The sequence below is a fragment of the Zonotrichia albicollis genome, chromosome Z (assembly GCF_047830755.1).
Source record: "Zonotrichia albicollis isolate bZonAlb1 chromosome Z, bZonAlb1.hap1, whole genome shotgun sequence".
In the NCBI taxonomy this organism is placed as follows: domain Eukaryota; kingdom Metazoa; phylum Chordata; class Aves; order Passeriformes; family Passerellidae; genus Zonotrichia; species Zonotrichia albicollis.
Window position 1 is genome coordinate 31,232,199 of NC_133860.1, and position 20,448 is coordinate 31,252,646.

The window sequence follows — 20,448 nt, forward strand, 5'->3', positions numbered from 1 at the left end:
CACAGTTATTCTAGTGCAACTTGGATAATTGCTACCTGCTATAGCTATCTGTGAATCACAGTTTTCGCTTGTTAAATTTGTAACTTGTGCTGTGTTTGAACAGAAAGTTTGAAGCCCAAAACTTAGTTCCTTGTTTTTTGTTTCTCTCTTTTTTAAAAAAAATCTATTTAGTGTGGGAACCTATGGTAATTACTGTGAAAAGAAAGCAGATTGTGTGTAAAATCTGACTCTAGAATAACTTCATGCCTTCACAGCTAATTTTATATAGGTATCATGAACATGGTTGCAGTTGTAATGAGCTTGCTCTGCAGTTTTATATGGAAAACTGCTAGAAACCTAATCCATAATGCAAGACAGCAGAACACTTTATAGGTAAATTACCCACAACACAGCAATAAATCAAAGACAGTCCCATCTGCCATTTTAGAAGCAGCGGGAGTCTATTACAGTTTGGCACAGGTATGATGCAGCTGGGTGGAGAGCACTAGGCTTGCACAGTACCTGCTGCCAGGAGGGACCAAGCGCCTTTTCAGAGGAAAGGCAAAAATCACCACCCGCTTCCCCCAGCAAGAATGGGGTAATGAGAAGATGAAACAATAATGAAGTATCAGGACAAAAGAGGAGAGCATGTTCTGACTAATTTATATTTCTCTTCAAAGTCTTGCTCTCAAACTAAACATCATATTCAGTTCAACTTGCAGAGAAAAAAATTGTTGATTTTTTTAATGTTGTATCATTAAAGGTGAGTAATTTCTGATTTTTGCTTGGGAGAGGGAAAATATTTTGTTCCCTTAATTTTTACAATGCTATCTATCATTTTTTCCTGTTTCAAAAATTGTGAAGATCAATGTCAATATCACAAGTATGTGCAGCAAAAATCCAAGTAATCACTATAAACAAAACACTGATAAAGATGAGAAAGAGAAAGAAAGCGATGGCAGTGAAGGCCTTATCATGACACAACAAATATTCTCATGCTCAGTGGGCTGTGCTTCTGTCTGCACAGCCCACACTAGTTCTCATGGCTGAGAATTTACATATTCATTTATATGTCAGTTGATTTCATGATGGCCTTAATTACACATCAAGTTAAAAGATGCATATAAATAAAAGGATTAATGTACCTACAAGTTCTATTATGTGCATGTTCTACCAAATAACAGGATGCATCCTGTGAACTAGAGTACCTGAAAATATTTTTCTGAGATTTAGCTGGTTTTTTCCCTTCCAGAATGTTTTCCCTTTCAGAATATTGAGTGATACCAAGCATCTTTTAATAGCTTGCTTTGTTCTAATAAATCCCATTGCTTTCTACAAGGGCCAATAAGGCTCACAGAAGCAAGGAATACTACATCTGTACAATTAGCAGTCAGATGATGTATGCCAAAACAGCATAAGATGATTCAGAAATAATCCTACAGCCAACACTTAGAGACTCTTCTCTAACTATAAGACTGGACTTCCAAATAAAATCACAAATCCAGGAATTGTAACTAGCAGAAACAATCCACAAATACTATGGTGTGCAATGACTCTCAGTCATGCCTAAATATTTAGGGAATAATGAATTTTGTTGTTCACAATACTGTGATGACTATATGGCTTCTGATAAAATGAATACTTACTACTGAGGTCCTAACATTGTACAAAGCTGTTAGCAACTCTTGTACTTGATCACTTGATAAAACACTTCAAAATTCTTTACCATTTAAAATACTGCACTGTGGCAAAGCTGAATAGGATATATGTCTGTGTAAGCTGATGGGAATTTTCCAAAAACCTGCAAAAGTAGAGAAACCCTGCTGAGAAAAGGGTTTGCTTTATTTTCCTGTTTTGGTTTGGATTTTTTTGGTTTTGTTTTGGTTTAATTGTGGGGTGGTTTTTGTTTGTTTGTTTATGTGTTTTTTTCAAGTAGGCCTAATTCAAGGATAAAGGAAAACACCCCTCATCTTCCAAAATAAAAAATTCCTTTGGTGTGCCAAGTATGCTGTGCTGCATAGAAAATTCAAGATTTATCTTCCAAGTCGCTCACCTTCTTCAGCAGCCATATGACATGACTTATTGCTAAAATTATGCTTTATAAATGTAAACAGGCTATTTTTAAGTAAAGAATCACAGAACATTTTTGTGTTACAGTATTGTCAGACTTTCTAAAAACTATCAGCCCCAGAAAAGCATTACTTCCATTTTTAAAAACCATGTGTAAACCATGAAAAGCTACTGAACTTAGAAATCAGTACTTAATCAGTACTTTGCTGCTCACATCACACCCGATCCAGTAATAACATTCTATGACTTCACTCTTGCAAATTCAGCTGTGTGTCTAAAATTCAGGTTCTGCAAATTGCCGTTTGAACATCTGTTCAATTTAAGCAAAAAAAAATCCATAAATCTAAATTTTCAAAGATTTCATGAATAGCATTTAATATGTAGGCATTGGAAACTTTATCAGTTTCACTCTATTTCATCTGACTCAAGTCCAGCATGGATGTCTGTACTTAGTTTAGTAAAATATATACACCACAAGCTGGTGTAAGCCTAGCTAAATAGTGATGTGGTCTTGAGTTGGCCACAGCTCTTCCTTTTCTATGAATTTCCATCATGACCAGAACAGCCATTTCCCAGATTCATGTGGATATACACAAATCCCTGATACTTACAGATGACATAGTTACAAATATCTAAAATTTTCCAGAAATATTTCCTAGAACTGAAGTAGTTCTAGTGAACACGCCAAGAACTCGGTATTCGCCTTGCTCCACACTTTCAGTTTAACCACCAACTGCTTGAAACTCAAGAAAACATGGAAGTGATGTCTCCCATTCCTCTTTAGGAAGATGCAGAGGTGTCACTGGCTGGATGAGTGGCTACAAGCTTTGATTTACTCTGTGGCAGAGCCCCTCCACTGCACCCTAAAGCAACTGCTCGGAGAAGGAAGACCAGAGAGGCGGCCCCCAGTTTTGGAAGGGAGGACCTTAGCTGCGTCACTGCCCAAGCAAGGGAGTACACACACCTGGAGAGGCAGGGAAGTGGGAACATGTCCCACCCACAGCTCCCCCAAAGCACCCCAATGCTCTGGCAATGCATGCCAGGTATTTCCCCACGGACTGAGAGGGCAATTTAGATATCCTCTGTGTGTGTGTGTGTGTGTGTGTGTGTGTGTGTGTGACAGACAGACCAGAAAAGCTGGGGCAAGGCCTCGTGCTGCAAAATCTAAAGCTGCCCTGCTGCCCTAATTCGGTTATTCCTTTCAAAATGTTTCTTTTGATGCTTAAGAAATGAAAAATTGGCAATCTGAGCTCCAAATCCCAATGCTAGCTATATAAAAATGCACAATATCATAAAATTATGTAGTAGTTGCTTACTACTTACAACTTACTGGTTGCTTTTAAATTAACTTTATATAGTTATTACTTTTTCTCTGTAAAAAAGTACATTTAAGTTATTTTCTTCTTTTGAACTGGACTGATTTAACTGAAGACATGCTCAAAGACCATAAATTAAGAGATAAAATAAAAGCAATATATGGAGTTAGAAAATGTTCTTTGGGACATTGAAGGCAATTGTAATTTTTTCCCACTTCCTATAAGTATATAATTTAATTAAACATTTTTATGTCTCTCATATTGCTTGCAATTGGCAAAAATGGTCTTATTCTTTTTTCTTTTTTCAACGCCTTATGTGGTTTGAATTCTATTAGACAATAAATAATATATATAAAATGATAGCATAAAGAAAATGGAAAATGATAGCATAAGGAAAATTAAAATAAAATTAAATAATAACCTCCCGAGCTCATACCTGGTATTTTATCAAACCAATTTAACAATCTTTATGCTATGAGACAATCTGTATGCCACTACAAATCTTGCTTCTAATAGCTTGTTGTTGCTTGATACTTTTTGCCTATGACAGAATGTAACAGAGGAAATTTTAACCTATCTTAAATCATGAAAATTCTTTGGCACTCACAAGCATCAGGCAAACATCTTCCTACTAGGAACCGCCAACATCTAAAGGAGAAAATATTTAACTAATGATCTTCACCTCCTTGTCAAATGACAGCTCATTTTGCCTTCTTTATTTCACACTAGATTGTTAACAAGTTTAGCATATGCATTTCTGGTTCTTTCAAATAAATGTCTTTGAAAAGGCAAAAATCTTTGCGATATGCTGACTTTCTAGACATTATAAAATGTCAGAGGTGTTGTCACTTAGAATATTGCTTTTAGTTATTACTGCATTCCTCTTTGACTTACACCAAAGTCAGGAAGGAGAGAGTGCTAAGATGATATTGATTGGTGATTTATTCAGTGCTTTTCTAAGGTAGAATGGTCCATCAAACTTTATTACTGTAAAGAGAATATGGATTAAGTAGACCTGAACTGGACACCTCTCTCCTTTTTTAGGTATAAGCCCTTCACTAATTGATACCAGGATCTGATGTATGTATTAAATCTGAGAGACCATTTTTTCCTGTGAGAACAGTTCCACTACTTCAGCAGAAAAAAGACCGAACTTCAGCAAAGTGAACAGAATGTATCAATGCATTCTTTTTTTACCATTTCTCAGAGCACAAGTTTACTGTCCATTTCCTACATCTGATGGCTTACAATCACTCTTAATTTTCTGATACATTTTGGCCCATAAGAGTAAACCTGCGGAACAATATTTGCTTCATTAACATGCTGTGATTTCTCTCAGCATGTAGTGCTTGGCACAGATCAAATGCTTTGATAGAGTTTGACATTTGGCTTAATGAAATATCGTTCTTCTCTTTCTTTGTGTAGTTCTTCCATTTTGAACTATGTCTGTTCTAGTTTTGCATACCTTGAGCTTTGGAAGCACCTGAATGAGAGAGATTTCAGCAAATATTTCATTTCTGGCTGCTTTCAGAGTGAGAAGGACCAGAAATTTCCTTTAATTGGTTGCATTCCACAGATACATTCATGATGTTATTCAGAGAAGAATCAAATAAGAACCTCTTTCTTACCTCCACTATCATTCTGTGTTGCCTAGAAATTCATATTAATTTCATTATTTTACATAATTCTTACAAAGAAACAAATGGAGCCAATAAATATACAACCCGAGATATACTTGTCTAAAAAAAGAAGTTGATCCTGGCCCTTAAGTCCAAAAAAATGAAAGAAGTCCCCCTCTTTTTTTTTAATTTCAGAAGAAAAAAACCAAAACAATACACTATGAAGAAACAGATTATGGAATATATTAAAACTCTGAAATCTGTAGCTGGAATTTCATCTGCCTTTTTCTAAAGTGTTAGATACATGAAATATAAAAAATTTTTGTCTGCCAGTATTTTAGACAATGCAATGACAAGATGGGTACAACAAAATAATCTTGAATGCCATTAATGTAGTTTGCAGAATAAAGACAAATATAGAATACCCTTTAAGAACTTGTAGTAATGACTTATAATTCTTATGCTATAATCAAAGATTTATTTTAAAATAAGATGAAACTATGATAAAGAAATGGTTAAGAATGTACAGACAAGTCTGTACAGCTGTTATCACTGTATCAGGCTCTCAGGCTCTCAGAAATCAGTAGAAAAATATTATTTGTTCAAGACATCCTTTTAGCCCTTAATAAACAGCGTAAGAATAGATTCCAAAAAATAAGAAAAAAAATTTCTAAAGGATATAAATATGCAATTTCTGGCTTATTTCTGAAATTTCTGATTGTCAGTGCCATGCTGTTCTTTACCTCAGAAGTCAGGAAACAAGTCAGAAGAAAAAAACAAAAGAAAAAATGAATGTATTGAGAATGGCAAGAGCTGAAAAATGTTGGATATTTCCATGCTAATGTTTAACAATGTGTGTGCATAAAATCAGAGAGCAAACGAATAAACAGAAAGTTTTGTTTGCTGTTTTGCAAAAAGATGAGAAATACAATACTGATTGATTGTTGCTGGGTTTCAATTTACAAAACAAGTGCAATTGACACTGGCTTTACTCAGCACAGTTTAAAATACATAGATACCTTTACCATGTACTATATTTCTGATGCTCAAAATATTGTGATATACTGCTTCAGCCAGCAAGATCTGAGGATAATGATTGACATGAGATTTCAGGTGAATAGTGACATTCTTCTGCTTTCTTAAATCTATGTATATATGTGTATGTATGTTGACCCTAGCCTGTAATGATGCTGCAGTCATACTTCATGTCCATGGTTATGAGATTTCTGTCCTAGCTTCCTAGAAATGTCCCATTTAGAAAAAAATTACTTTCCTTCTTGTTCACAGAACAGACCTAATGAGCCAGTTGAGTCAGGTAACCCACCAGGATTAGCCCTTTGACATTATACTGAGATGAATAAGGGGGTTTCGTCACTGACAGAACTCATTTGGTTTTAATGATCATCTCTACTCTCTTTCTAAACCTCTTATTCTAACTTATATTTTATGACACACTACAGCGTGTGAAATTTCTTGCTTCCAAACTTATTTTGAACTGTTTTGCTTCCAAACTTTTTTTTGAACTGTTTTGTCAGCCACAAGCAAATTTTTCTGTCACTGAACTTACAGCTCATCTTACCTCTTCTGTCTCTCACATACTGAACCCATGATCTGGATGCAATTTGAGCTTAACAAAACTGTATATAAACCCTTCTTCACCCACATATTCTCATTTCCTCCCTCTTTGCTTCCTTGTAAAGAAAATCCCCCAAGCCATCCGACTCTTTTTTTCCCCCCATCTTTCTTTCCCAGCAAATTCAGGTCATTCCCCTTCATCCTCAGCAGATGCCAGGGTCATCCCCTTGGCTATTTAGTCTCTCCAAGTTTTCTCCCTCAGGTTTGTGTTACATCATATTGTGATTTCTGCCCAGTTTGCCTTTCTGGACCTTGTTATGGACACATGCCAAATACCATTGCTCAGGCTGTGTTTCCTATTTGCTGATGTAAACTTTGATTTCACTACTTTGCCCAGCTGCTCACTACCTCTCCCCTGCTATGGCTCCTCCAGTTCCCCATTTACTATAGTAATGAATTTTGTCATCATTTAAGCACCTCTAATTCTGCATGTTCTTTTTGTCCCTTCCTGAGGTTCATTCTGATCCTTTCTTCCTAATGCCATCATTGCTAGCCATATCTTCCAGTTGCATGCCTTGATCCACACCTGTCTCTGATTTTTATTACACAACTGACAGTTTTAATTAGTACTTCATGAAGATCCAACCGTGTACCCCTTCATATCTTTTTAATTCCAATCTTACACGGAATAAAACAACTTTTAATTCTTGCTTCATAGTGAACACTCTTCCACTAACCTTTCTCTGCTTTTCCACGTCTGGCCAAAATCCTTTTTGACCTTGGAGAGGACCTTACAGGTCATGGAGTCACACGTAAACAATACTGTTACTAAGCAAATGCAGACCTTTTCTGAGCATTCCTCTGAAGAAGTTGCAAGCAAAACTAATTGAATTGGTCTGGTCCTCATGTCATGCCATTCTTTTGGCATGTTTAGGGGTGATCCCTGAACTGCACTCCAAAGGAATGACAGGAAATTGTAAAGACATGAACAAGCTACCAAGGTCAAGGCCATGGTTGAAGCTACCTAGTTCAACTACCTACAGAACGTAGCAAAGGGATACAAAGCAAGTCTGAAGCAAGGGACAGAGTTTTCACAGAAGAGTACAAAGGAGGTTGAACATCAAGAACCAGCTGCTCTCTAGGCAAAGTAGGTTCCTGCAAAAATTTACTGAACTCATGGAGTGTTCTGAACTCCTTTGTGTTCAATGACATCTGCCAAAGGCTTCACACGCTACTAGACCATTCCATGTAAAGAGTTAAAACATCCCATTAATCCATTCCACAACCTGAGGAGTTGTGAGAAAGTGAGTTACCTTTTCTTGGTATTGTCGTCGTGATGAATCCAGGGACTGGATGAGGGCAGTGGCATGGCCAACAAACATGGCATAGCAAGTAGCCCCCACGATCATACTCAGCATTGTTATCCAGAGGTCGGACATGCTGACGGGGGCGCGGGCCCCGTACCCAATGCAGAGCATGTGGCTCATGGCTTTGAAGAGTGCATATGAGTACTGCTTTCCCCAGGAATCGTTCTGAAAGAAAAGAGACAAGTGACTGAGCCTGCAAGCTGCTGGAAAAAAAATTACATTTGTACCTGTTTAGTGGGATCATAGATTGCTGCCTCTGAAAGACTAGTATCCTCTATGTATCCTCTATGTTTGAGAAGAGATATTCCTTCTAAATTAACTAAAGTGTCAGAGATTCTGACAGATAATACTTATCACAGTGAAATGAAATAAAATTGACTATTTTTAATACATGATTACATTCTTAAATGTGGGTGCTATCCTAATTACAAGGAGACTAAAGGTCAATTTTATTTTACAACCCACAGCTGATGGATAAGAAAAAGCTGAGTACTCAGACTTGTCAAGCCCAACAAGGTGATATTTTGTTTTAATATGTGTGTACATACTCCTAAAGCCCTATTTCTTTCTTTTTGGAATTGTAAATTTTAACACACAACCATATTTAGCTTACTAGATTCCTTCCACTTTTCAAGGACAGAAAAAATTAGTATTATTTTTTGTAATATCTGTTTATCCTGATTTTTTTGTTGTTGTTTTTGTAATATTGTGTTTATTACAAGTAATAAATACAATGTTATTTATTGTGTTTATTATTTGTAATAATAATAATGGTAATTATTATCAATATATCAACTGAGAAATAATCTCTATTGAAAAGAAGTCTGTTTATTCTGCGTCATAGCAAACTTATATTCATAGTCAAGTCTGTGAAAGTCAGCTCAAAAAAAAGGTGATGCCTAGGTCCTGAATTTCTAATGTGCAGCTACCCCTCCCAGCCTCTCTGGTAGATTAGAAGGACATGACCTCTTGCTCATAACCTTTTAAAATTGCAAAGATGTTGGCAGTATCCTTTACATAAAGACAGTCAAAGGGGCTGTTCCTAGCAAAAAAGCAGATACCTTAATGCATTCCAAAAAGCCCAGGGACTCCTTGTCAGATTTTTCTGTTTTCCAAGCCAAAAGAATGAAACAGGGAGATGAACAGTGCTTGCAGGCACACAGCACACATGTGAGAAAACACAGTATTTACCACAAAAATAACCGAGAACAAATTCAAAAATGAAGAAGTAAAGAAGGAGAAACTGTGATGACAGGAAAAAGATTAGTCAGTTATATAGTATAGTGTGTAATATACAGGAACCAAAAGTAACAAATTTGTTAACACAGATTTCCATATCAGCAGCCAGCAGTTATATACAAGTTTATGTATGACATAAAAATATTTGTGTCTTTCTGCTGATACAAGTTGCGCTCAAATGCTCTAATTTCTCAAAGAGCCACAAGCTTGCTCTCTTGCCATTTGAATGCCAAGGTTACTAACTATCCTTGTGCTTGACATCTATTAAAATGCTTTTTCTAGACCCCCTATTAGCCTAAATAACTAGAACAGAAGATAAGCTGCCAATTGTTGTATTGCAGATGACACAGCTAGTACTTATTTACTAAATGTAATAATTTAAAAATTAATGGTTTCTCTGTACTTAACACTTGTTTCATGTTGCAAGTCAAATCTTTTTAGATTTGTGAGCTGTTGCTTTTTCACAAGTTAAAATTTTGTGTCATAAAAACAGCTAAGGAATAGGTTTTGAGCGTCTACACTTCAAAAACAAAAAAAAAAGGAAAAAAGAAAAAAATGTCTTAGATAGCTCGAAGCCAGGTAGGTTTCAGTGACCAATAAGGAATATTATTTCAGACTTTCAGACCCTGAGTATTGTTTCAGACCTTTTAAATATACTCAAAAAATTAGTGACTTGAAGAACCTTGTCCAAAAAATATCCAGTTCAGGACTGAACAATCCAGTCTGAGCACAGAAACATCTTGCTGTTGGGGTCATTGCAGATATTCTAATGCAAAGTACCTATTTCTCAGGAAAGCAACTTGAAAATATTAAGGCACTATTTATTTTTAAGACCTTTCCCTCCAGCTGGCATCAAACTCCTTGTGCAGAAATTACTAATGAGGAAATTTTAAGAGACCTGTTTCAAATTCTTTAGCAGTTGTGCTTTATATAGTTTAAATTGGGAAAACAATAAACTGCATGCTAGATAAAATATACCCAGGGTCTTTCAAGGCTACAAGTAGTGTAATTAAAGCCACAGCATTCATAAAGCTGTAAGATAAAACCTTCAGTTCTTGTAGGGCTCCATAAAGTTGATCTTTCTCCTAAGTTTATTAGAATAACTATTATAATTAATTAACCAAAATAAAAGTTAATCTCGATCCTGCCTATGAATATTTGCTATCATATCCTTGGTGTGATAAGTCCCAATTAAAATACCTTCTACAAAATTACATTTTTACACCACAGTCTCTGAGTTAAGCTGAACACCAATGATTTTATTTCTTGACTGAGACATTTTTCAGGTCTGTGAATCACAATTTTAAGTAAAATACCACTGTTTTAAGAAAGAATAAGAAAATGGAAGAGAGGAGTAGCAATATGCAAGAAAATACAAAGAATATTTCTGACCAACTAGGGTAGCAGGGTGAGTGAAAAATAAATTGAATTTATTTTTTTTTAGTAGTACTAAAGAAGTACTACTAGAAGGGAATAAGTAGGAATAAGAGAGCTGTAATGACAGAAGAGAAATAACTAAAAATTTACAATAAAAAAAAACAACGTTAATGATATATGTTTAACTATATATCAGCCCTTTAGATATATATGTTTATACAGACATATATAGATATATCTGCACCAAAGTGTGATCCAACACCTCAGACAGTCACGACTGCACTGAATCCAGAGTGGAGGTCATGTCCATCTCAAATGGCCATTTTTTAATACAAACAGCATCAGCTTTTACTGTGTAGCTTACTACAGACCATGTTACAGGCTAGGCAGATTTCAGGCATTTGTGAATGGATGGTCCAGAGCAGCAGGTCCCCAGACAGGTAAAAAGGCTTTCACAAAAAGTGAATTACAAAAAAAGACCGACAAAGCATCTGAATTCAGCTTGGATTTCTCTGAGGATTTTGTTGCCAAAAATAGCTTGCCAATGTGTTTTTGTTTCTTTTCTTTAACGACGGGCTTTTAGTAAAATCAGGTGCAAAAACTGGTTTTTTAGTTTGCATGGGTATATTTTTTAAAATGCTGATCAGCAAATACCATTGTGAAGGGTGCAGATTTCTGTACAGCTACTTGTGTTGCTCAATGATTTATTCCATATATAAACCACTTAAAAAGAACATTGATTCTAATGTCAAATCGTGTATATCATGTATGTTACAACCAATGTTACAAAATGAAATAATAATTATTTATTTTCCTATTAGTCTTGTATGACCTAAGGGTTTTGCATGAATAACACTAATTTTGCTTCATTGTGAGGGGCTGGAATTTTCCAAACCTTGTTCCAATATGCTGCTCTTTGCTGTTAAAAAGCAGGGTGTGACCATTTCTCTGATGCTGACCTACACTGGTATTTTTTTTAATAATAAGTAATTTTGCACTTGCATAATGAAATTTTTGCATAGCACATTTACAGATAATATCCCTGAGTTAATTAAAGGCCATTCTATGAAACAGAAAATCCTGGTTTTATACAGGCATCTTTTCTTTAATACTATCTTAAATACTAATATTTCTATAATTACATATTAAATGTTTTCCAAATACCCATATTCTATTTTTAAGGTATAGATTAAAAAACTTCAAAAACAACAACAAGAAAAAGCTGGAAAAATCTCCTACCAATTAATAAAAAAGGGCATTTAATTTCTTAGTTGACAATGGGTTGATCACTGTTTCCAGATTAGCAGTAATCAGTTTAAAAAGTTTTAAATTAAATGACATTAATTTGGAAAAACTATTAAAGACTGTAATTTTGAGAAAAGCTGTTTATCCAAGGATTGATTACATAATCTAGCTTGATGACATTCCAAAATCCTCACATTTGTGACAGGAATGGTGACTGATCATTTTCAATTAGTTCTGTAACTATATACATTAACTCCTCAGTTATCTACAGGAATACATTAATTCCAGCGCACTTCTGATCCTTAAAAATCTGTGTCCAAGCCTTTTCCTTCACCAAAGGATGTTATGGTTTCTCCCATAATTTCACATGAGACTGCTACAAATATATTTTTATGTATTAACTTTTCACCTCAAAAGAGATAAATTTATTTCTTTCTAATGGACAAAAATAAAAGGCAAATTGTTTTTCTAAGGGGATTAAAAAAGTGTTTCTATTTTTCTATATAATCTATGGAGGTTTTCATCAGGAAATTTTGTTGTCATAAGACAAATCAATTCCACTCCCATATTGTAGTCATTCCCTCAAGCACAGCTTATCTTTTTTCAGCCATATCCTTGCACTGAGATATAAATTGATTTAGAAATCTTGTACCAATGAGACTATTGCACAGACAGTAATGGTTTCCTCATTTTTCCTCAGTCCCTTTTTTCTTTCTCGTCACAATTACTGCAGGTGTCACAGAAATGAGTCTGTCAGTTTGCAAGGGCGTGCTTTGCAATCATGGAGTAAAGACTGGCTTAATTATTAAATGAAATAGTTTCTACAAGGATTTTGAACTCATCCTCTTTCTCTCTTCAAAACTGAAGCAGAAGTAGGGAAGTAGCTCTTCCTCTCTGAAAGAACTTGTCTTATCACTCACACCCCTTTCTTTTATGCTCACCACTGTCTTCAGGTTCTTTTGAAGGTAAGGAGTATCTGAAGGAAGATGTTGACAGGACATAGACAGTCTCTATCCCAGTAAATTTAAATGTATTAGAAAGCATTTCTGAGCTCTAGAAGTTGATTCCTATGGTTTCACTTTTAGAAATGGTCTAACACTGGCCCCACAGCACTCTGCAAGCAACAGCAATTGTACTTTGGAGCTGGTCTAGGTGAGGAACCCTTCCTTCTAGGCTGCTGGCATGAGCTTGTCCAGTGCTGGAACTTGAAAAATATTTATTCTGTGGATATAATAGGTAGCTCCACAACTAGTCTCATCCCAGTGCCCATCAAAATTGGGCACTAAAATTTACCTGCAACCATGGAGGCAGCTATAAGTCCATAAGTAAGCCCTCTGGGTTTAGCATTGTCATGGGAAGCCATTGCACAAAATGAATGCAAAGTTAGGTTTTAAGAAGTTGAAGAAAGCATGAAGTGAAGTGGAAGAAAGCATGAAGTATCCTTGCCTGCATGATGTCAGAGACTGTAAAACAAGAGTGGCCCTAAGGAAAAATCTGCATAAATTCTGGGGGGACTTGAGCTACTGCTGGTCAAATTTACTGTAAAAATTAGTCTTTTCCATCAGGAATTCAATTAAACTGTATTTAAAAACTGTATTTTATATATCATTATATAAGTTAGCTGTTTACTTATTTGCAAGTCATTATTTTCAACTGTTTCTAGAAACTGAAGTGTTACTTATAATTTAACTAATCAAAAAAGGCAGGCTAAGAAAAGCCTACAGATGCATGTTGGCAAAATTTTTACCAGGTTATGTCTAACATAGCTAGAAAAAAGGTCATGTGATTCTTTTCCTGTGTCAACTACTTAAGTGCAAATAACACGACAATAGAACTGGGCCTATGCATTGAATCTATCATTTCCTCAGTTATCCATATGTATATCTACATATATACAGATTTACATTTTACGTGCTTTTCCATCAGGAAGCTGCATCATTTTCTGCATCTGCTATCATTCAGTACCTTAGAGCGATGTATTAGTTGAAACCTCAGACAGGAAATTGGAGCTAAATATCATCTCAGCATTTCAGCTTTTAAAGAAGTTGTTTGAATTGACAATGAATAACCAAGTAGGCCAATGTGAAAGATGTCCAGTATTTACTGTTTCAAAGCTCATGCAATGGTGAATGCATTACTATGTAAAACCTCTAGATCTTATCACAGCTATTACTACTATGAATATCTTGTTTTCTAAAACTAGTAAACAAAGGCAAGGGATCAGACTTGGAAGACTAAAAATCTCAGTGTTCTAAAATTCTTATGAAGTGCAAGGAAGAAGAGCCTATTTTAGGAAGTGTGCAAGTATGTATGATTTAAAACAGAAAAACCCTGAATCGGTAAGCTCAGGGAAATAAGCAGATGTCTTCAGAAACTTCTGAACACTTCTCTCAGCTGATACGTGCACAGATAGCAGATGGTGTAAGTGACTCAGCATATACTTTCAGGAGCAGCACTAGCAGGAAAAAAAAAAAGAAATTGTTTGGCATTCCATTCCACAGGAAAAGAAATTTGGAGGAGCAATGATTAAATATGATATATTTACTCTGTTCAGAGGAGTTACATGACTTTGCTGTCATTACAGCTTGTTCATTTTTTGATGCTATGTCTTTGGCACTAGCCATCAAACAAAAACAATGTAGCATGGCAGATCTTTCTTTTTATTTTGATTATTTTTCCTGATGCAGAAAATAGTGAACATTTATCCACTAATACACTCCCTCATTAAAAGCAAGTAGCCAGAGTGTCTACTTGTGATCACCCTTCTGAGGTAAAGATGAATAATTTTCATTGCAGAATGAAGTGTGAAAAATTCATAAACAGCAGAAGAAGGGCAGATATTTGGTTTATGCCCACAGTCTGGTCTTTCACATATATTTGAGGTGTTATGTTCAAACAAATATGTCCATTGCATTCAAAGGGATGAGAAGATATGCTCACAATTTTATAGGGGAGGATTCCCTATACACTGCTCAGTATTGTTCTTCATTCTTTGTATCTGTGCATAGTTAAGAGATACAGTAGTGAGTTTTTACAGCTGTAAATACAAAGTTACAAAATAATAAATTAAATCTTTTGGGAAAAATACTTCTCCTGTTCTTTTGCCTGTGAATCATCTCACTATGACTCATCCTCTTATCTGACCATTGTGCTCCCTTAACTGAACCCAGATGACTGAAGAAATAACATTCCATTGCAAAGGACTATTTTAATAACAATTTTAAGGGAATTTCAGCTTACAAAGATGTTAGAAAGCTCTTATCAATTTTAAAGCAAAAAATATGAAAAGTACAAACTATATTTTTCCAACAAGAAAATTTAAAAGTGCTAGAAAACATTCCCCTATTATAGAATTTGACTGTCTATAGAAAATACTTTTTCAGAAAACTAGGTTTGGCTCAAGCTAATTAATATCTTCCAGAACAGCTCCTGAACCAGCCTGAGAGTTAGCAGAGGTTGACCTGAGGCCTCCTTGTTTTGGTAACTAGGAAATCCAGTTGCATGGAAGCCTGCTGTGGAAGCAACTGACTTCCAGGATAAAAAAGAGACCTGGGCGTATTTAATCTATAATATCAGTACAACCCCCTTGTCAGCCAGTCAGCTACAAACTAAGGGATGAATACTGGTGAAAGAATTATTCCAAATTGTACCTGTTACTTCATCTCCTTCCCATCTTCCAGAAAAGAAAATCAGAGTGCAAGGAAAGAGACAGGCATGTTTAAAGGATTTGTGTTTCAGTTCCCTAAAGAACTCCCACAGGATGTGAACTGCTTCTCTAAGAGGGGTGTCAGGCAGATCTTTGCCAACCCAGTAATGATTTCTTTTTTGTATGTGTGTTTTCAAACTGAGCAGAAGGTATCATCTTTAGCAAAAATTACTGCTTCTGGAGAGCATTCCTTCTCCCCTGATTTCAAATCAACTTCAATATTATATAACATATTTTAAAAATTAGTTTTTACAAACATTTAGCACTGAAACAGATTAGTTACCATTAGTTATCATTTTTTGGTGCTACATCTTTGGCACTAGCCATCAAAGAAAGACAATGTAGCATGGCAGATCTTTCCTTTTATTTTGATTATTTTTCCTGATGCAGAAAATATTGAAGATTTATCTGCTAATACACTTCTCCAGTGAACAAAGTTCCTCACTGAAATTTATCAAATAAATTAAAAATCTGATCTAGGCAGTTGTCTTTTGTTTTCCTTTGTCATAATGCACTCAGATTTTGATTATGTTCAAACCACTATGATTTTTTATCCCAGAATAAACTAAGTGCCATTGTTTACAAGGGCCTGACTGGAACAGATATACACTGCCTACAAATGGGAAAATATGTTCTAATCACAATAAGTATCATGTGGTCACAGTAAGTGATTACAAGTGTATCTACAGGTTTCTTCTGGGCAAACAATGTATCTTAAAATTAATTTTCTTACAGGAAAAGAAGAAAAACCCAATACAATGGCATATCTAATAAGAGAATACAGAAATCTTGCAAGGAAGCACTTTTAATGAGCAAATTTGTTCATGAAATAGCTCTGTTCAGGAGAGGTAAGAATTCAGTGTGCACTAAAGACAACGTATCATTTTGTTCTGCTCCTTTCATTTGGAGAAAGGAGCTGTATATAATGTAAAACAGTTTACTTAACAAGCCTCAAGTAGTGAATCAAACCATTTATGAAATGCTTTTACAATGCAATCACCAAGAAAAGCTTTGCATTTTTAAGAGTAGCTATCTAGACAGTCAAGAATAGGCAGATGATAATGTGGGCTTAATATAGAGCAGTTCTGGGAAGCAGGAGAAGGAGTGAAGTGACATAAACCTGACTCGTGACTCCATAGTGTACTGCTTCACTGAAAACTGCTAGGAAGAATCAACACCATCACAGACAATATTTGCAACCAATTTAGGAAAGGGAACTTGGTAGAAGGAGCTCAAGCTTTCTACTATGTGAACAACTCAGACTAGACAGCAAATTATGTGAAGCATCCAATTGTAAATAAGATGACAAATGGAAATTATATGGTTTTGGAAGGGGACACTGAGCTTTCTGAGTGTTGTCACCATTCTCTTTGAATCAAAGGGTTTTAAAGCTACATTAAAAAGGGCAGGAAACAACAAACCTCACAAGTGGCAGAAAAAGCTATCATTAGGAAATATCTAGGCAAACTTGATACGTAATTTGGAAAGTACATAGACAGATATGCACAAAATAATAGTATCCCAATGGTTTCTCACTGCAAACATTTCAAAATGTTCAAACATTTTCCAAGACACATCTTCTGCCTTGTTTTATGTATAGACATACTCCAGTTAAATTAATTTCCCTTGTAAATATTTTTAAGAATGTGTCCTTAGAGGGAAAAAAAAAAAGGTTACAGCAGATTAAAACGGTATAAACTGATCTACTCACAAAGACTCTGAATATGTTTTAATCTGCTTAAAAATGAATCAAGGTGAACCAATGCTACTTTGACACAGAGAATCAGCATAAGGGTAGGATTGGGATTTATGAGTTACTGAATCCAGTGATTTAAAAACCAGGTTTTTTCTCTAGTAAAGTGGTTCTTGGTACCATATAGGCTAATTCAAGTACTGTTCTGCTTAGTCCATGGATATAAATGCTACCATGTTTTATTTAAGTAACGAATTTTTTAAGGCAGAGGATCTGTGCTGGTTTTAAGCATTTTTATATTTTTTTTTTCCCTTAGCTAGTACTTTTCTTGTCATTTTTTCGATAAATTTCCTCATCTTTGAGGAATGCCTTTGAGACTCTACCTTGCATCTGGTTAGTTCACAGTTCTTCAGAAAATTACCTCACTAAATATCTGAGCCCTCAAGAGGCTGATCTGCATTTTTGGTAAAGCAAATTCTTCATCAAATACTACATCCTACAAAAAGCTGTGCATTATTTTATTAGGCAGTGACAGCAGGAAGCAAAATAATTCTGCAGCTGAAAACCTATTTTGGCTCTATGAAAAGAACAAACCTCAGTGTCAAACCAAGTAGGCTGAATCTAGGTCAGAGGCTTTTTTTTTTCTGAGAATACATCAGAGTTTCCTGATGACCTTTTCTTAAATTCAGATGCCTTAAAACTCTAGGTGCTTACTAGAGTCTGCAAGACTTTCAAGGTAGCATAATATAAATAAAAATAATTTAGCAGCCTAAATACCACCCACAAAATTATGTCTAGGCATTATAAGAAAAAAGACTGGCTTAGTGAGTCACAAAAATTTCATTTCCCTCTTCTAGCAGAGGGAGGTTAATCTAAATCATAGAAGAATATTATGACCTTGAGGGTTTGAACTTTGGACTCTGAGGGGAAGGAGGGGGAACATGCTCCTCTTTCATCATCCTTGAGGGAGTTAAGAGAGCACCTGAGTGATCCTGCAGCATTCACCCAAGAGATGTGCAGCACCCAGTTCCAGCTAAAAAGACAGTGCCCACTTGGTTGCTCTGGGCTTCCTCAGGTACAGCCACCCCAGAGCGAGGTGCAGTGTCAAGGACAGCCATCAAGGCCAGCTTGACACTGACAGTATGTGACAGCACATCAGAGTCACGATCCTGTGACACCATGCCTGTGCTTCTGGACAAATATGAACATTTTTGCATGGTCGTGCAAAAAAGGACTGGGCAGACTACTAGAAGAAACACATAGTGACAGCTGCTAAACACCTGGATACCAGCTGAGAACCTCAGCAGCAAATTTCTGAAAACTGAAAGAATCACCACCCCATGCTTACAGCGGTTTGTACTTTCCTGGGCATCTTCCCTTGCCATCCTTGGAAACAGAACAGGGAGGGAAACTGCAGGGAGACTTTCTGCTGGTCCCACCTGCATGAACTCCCAACAGCTCAACCATTAACTGGGACATATTCAGTTTGTCTTTATACTGCTCTTGTTTCCCTGTCCAACTTTCTACCTGTTTAAGCAAGTCCAGAGGAGGCCTACAAAGATGATCAAAGGGATGAAGGCTGATAGAGTTGGAATTGTTCAGCCTGGGGCACCTCTGGGAAGACCTCTTAGCAGGCTACCAGTACTAACAGAGGGCATATGAAAAAGAGGGTGAGCAACTTTTTACAAAGGCACATTGATAAGACAAGGAGAAATGTATTTAAACTGAAAGACAGTGGTTTTAGATTAGAATTAGATATATATATATAAAGAAATTCTTTACTGTGAGGATGGTGAGACATTGGAAAAGGTTGCCCTGAGAAGCTGTGGATGTCCCTCCACGTCTTGAAGTGATCAAGGTCAGGTTGAATGGGGGCTTTAAGCAATCTGGTTTAGTGGAAGGTTTAACTTTTCTTTAGCCAACTTGCCCTGTCACAGTTCCATAGCAAGTATTTATGAAACAACTGTTTCATCCACAGAACAATGGTAATGCCATTTAACTACTTAGAAATGCTTGGAAGTCCAATGGGAAAATTTCACACCTACAACATAAAAAGGAAGAAATTTTCTTGCTGCAATTAAGAGTTAAACTACATGCATGGATTATAGGAAGACCTGCAAAATAATCCTGCAGAGGAACTAAAACATCCACCTGATGAGCAGTTCACAGGAACACAGGTTCTTCAGTGGATACTGAGGATAAAATGTTTTGACAGAAGCAGGTAAGGCTGAGGCAGACAGCCCAGGCCAGAGGACAAACCCTGGGGAGAGGCCAGACATGGGATGTCTGGCTCTGATGCTTGAGGGAGGGACGCACAGCAGGAACACTACAATCCTCAGCGATGGACAATGGACAGGAAAAGTGCATTGCACTTTTTTATTATTTGCACGTGGATGTTTGCAATGGCCAGTGGCTCCATTTGTCCTGAGGTTTGTTTGTGAGAACCAGCGCTAAGAGAAAAAGGCATCCCAAAATTTCACTTCAGCTGACTTCAGGTATTTCACTTTGATAGCTAAGTGAGTTGGCAGGTCTCCCTAGGCTCCCTACACAGTCAGTAAAAATCTGACTTCTGCAGATGGTGATTCAGAGTAGAATGTTAATGCAGGTGTTCTTTATCACCTCCAGGGGAGAATTTCTCTTTCCATAAGCTGCCCAGGATCCTATTCAGCTAAAGCTGCATCCATTACCTTCCTGAGCTTCCCTACTGGGCATACCTCTGTTTTCATGGATAGACTTGACACCCCATTTCTTCCTAGCTCCAATCCAGAGGAGAAAATAGAACTCCCTAGAACAGTCTCTTCTCTCAGGCTCTGGTTTTATTTTATGATCCATGTTTTTTCTCTAGCAACTGAACTTTGCAGTCAGATCAGGACATGAGTTTGCCCTTGCCAGTCTGACAAAAGTCAGAGGGGCTCTGTAAGAGGTGCTGCAGATTTGACTCGGTGAATTCTGTTCCAGCACACTGGATTTAATGTAAGCATATTACAGAGACATGGTATCATAAACCATAGATAGGAGCAGGTGAAAGACAAAAAAAGATTCCAAATGAGAACAGAGGAATGCTTAGAATGCAAACACCATAATTATTTACTTATATGGATAAAGTTATACAGCAGAGAGCATGCAGTGAGACAAAAAGAGTTCTTGGATTCAGGGCACATATTTGTAAATCTGTTTATTGAAAGTATGACATTTACCTTGCTTGTAAAATGTTAGGAAGGATTTTAAACTGGAAACATCTAAAAGGACTCAGATTCTAAGG

The 20,448-nt window shown here is 36.3% G+C and overlaps 1 protein-coding gene across 2 annotated transcripts in view; it reads right to left on the bottom strand.

Moving 5' to 3' along the window:
• The window catches only part of HCN1 (hyperpolarization activated cyclic nucleotide gated potassium channel 1), a 190,738-nt gene that overhangs the window by 59,245 nt on the left and 111,045 nt on the right, over window positions 1–20,448 (bottom strand). The window contains exon 4 of one of the 2 annotated variants that reach the window (XM_005495368.4): window positions 7,873–8,091. The exons of the other annotated variant lie outside the window; for it this stretch is intronic. Within the exon in view, the coding sequence (XP_005495425.1) occupies window positions 7,873–8,091 (219 nt within the window). The remainder of the gene's footprint in view (window positions 1–7,872; window positions 8,092–20,448) is intronic. 2 annotated transcript variants of the gene reach the window in all.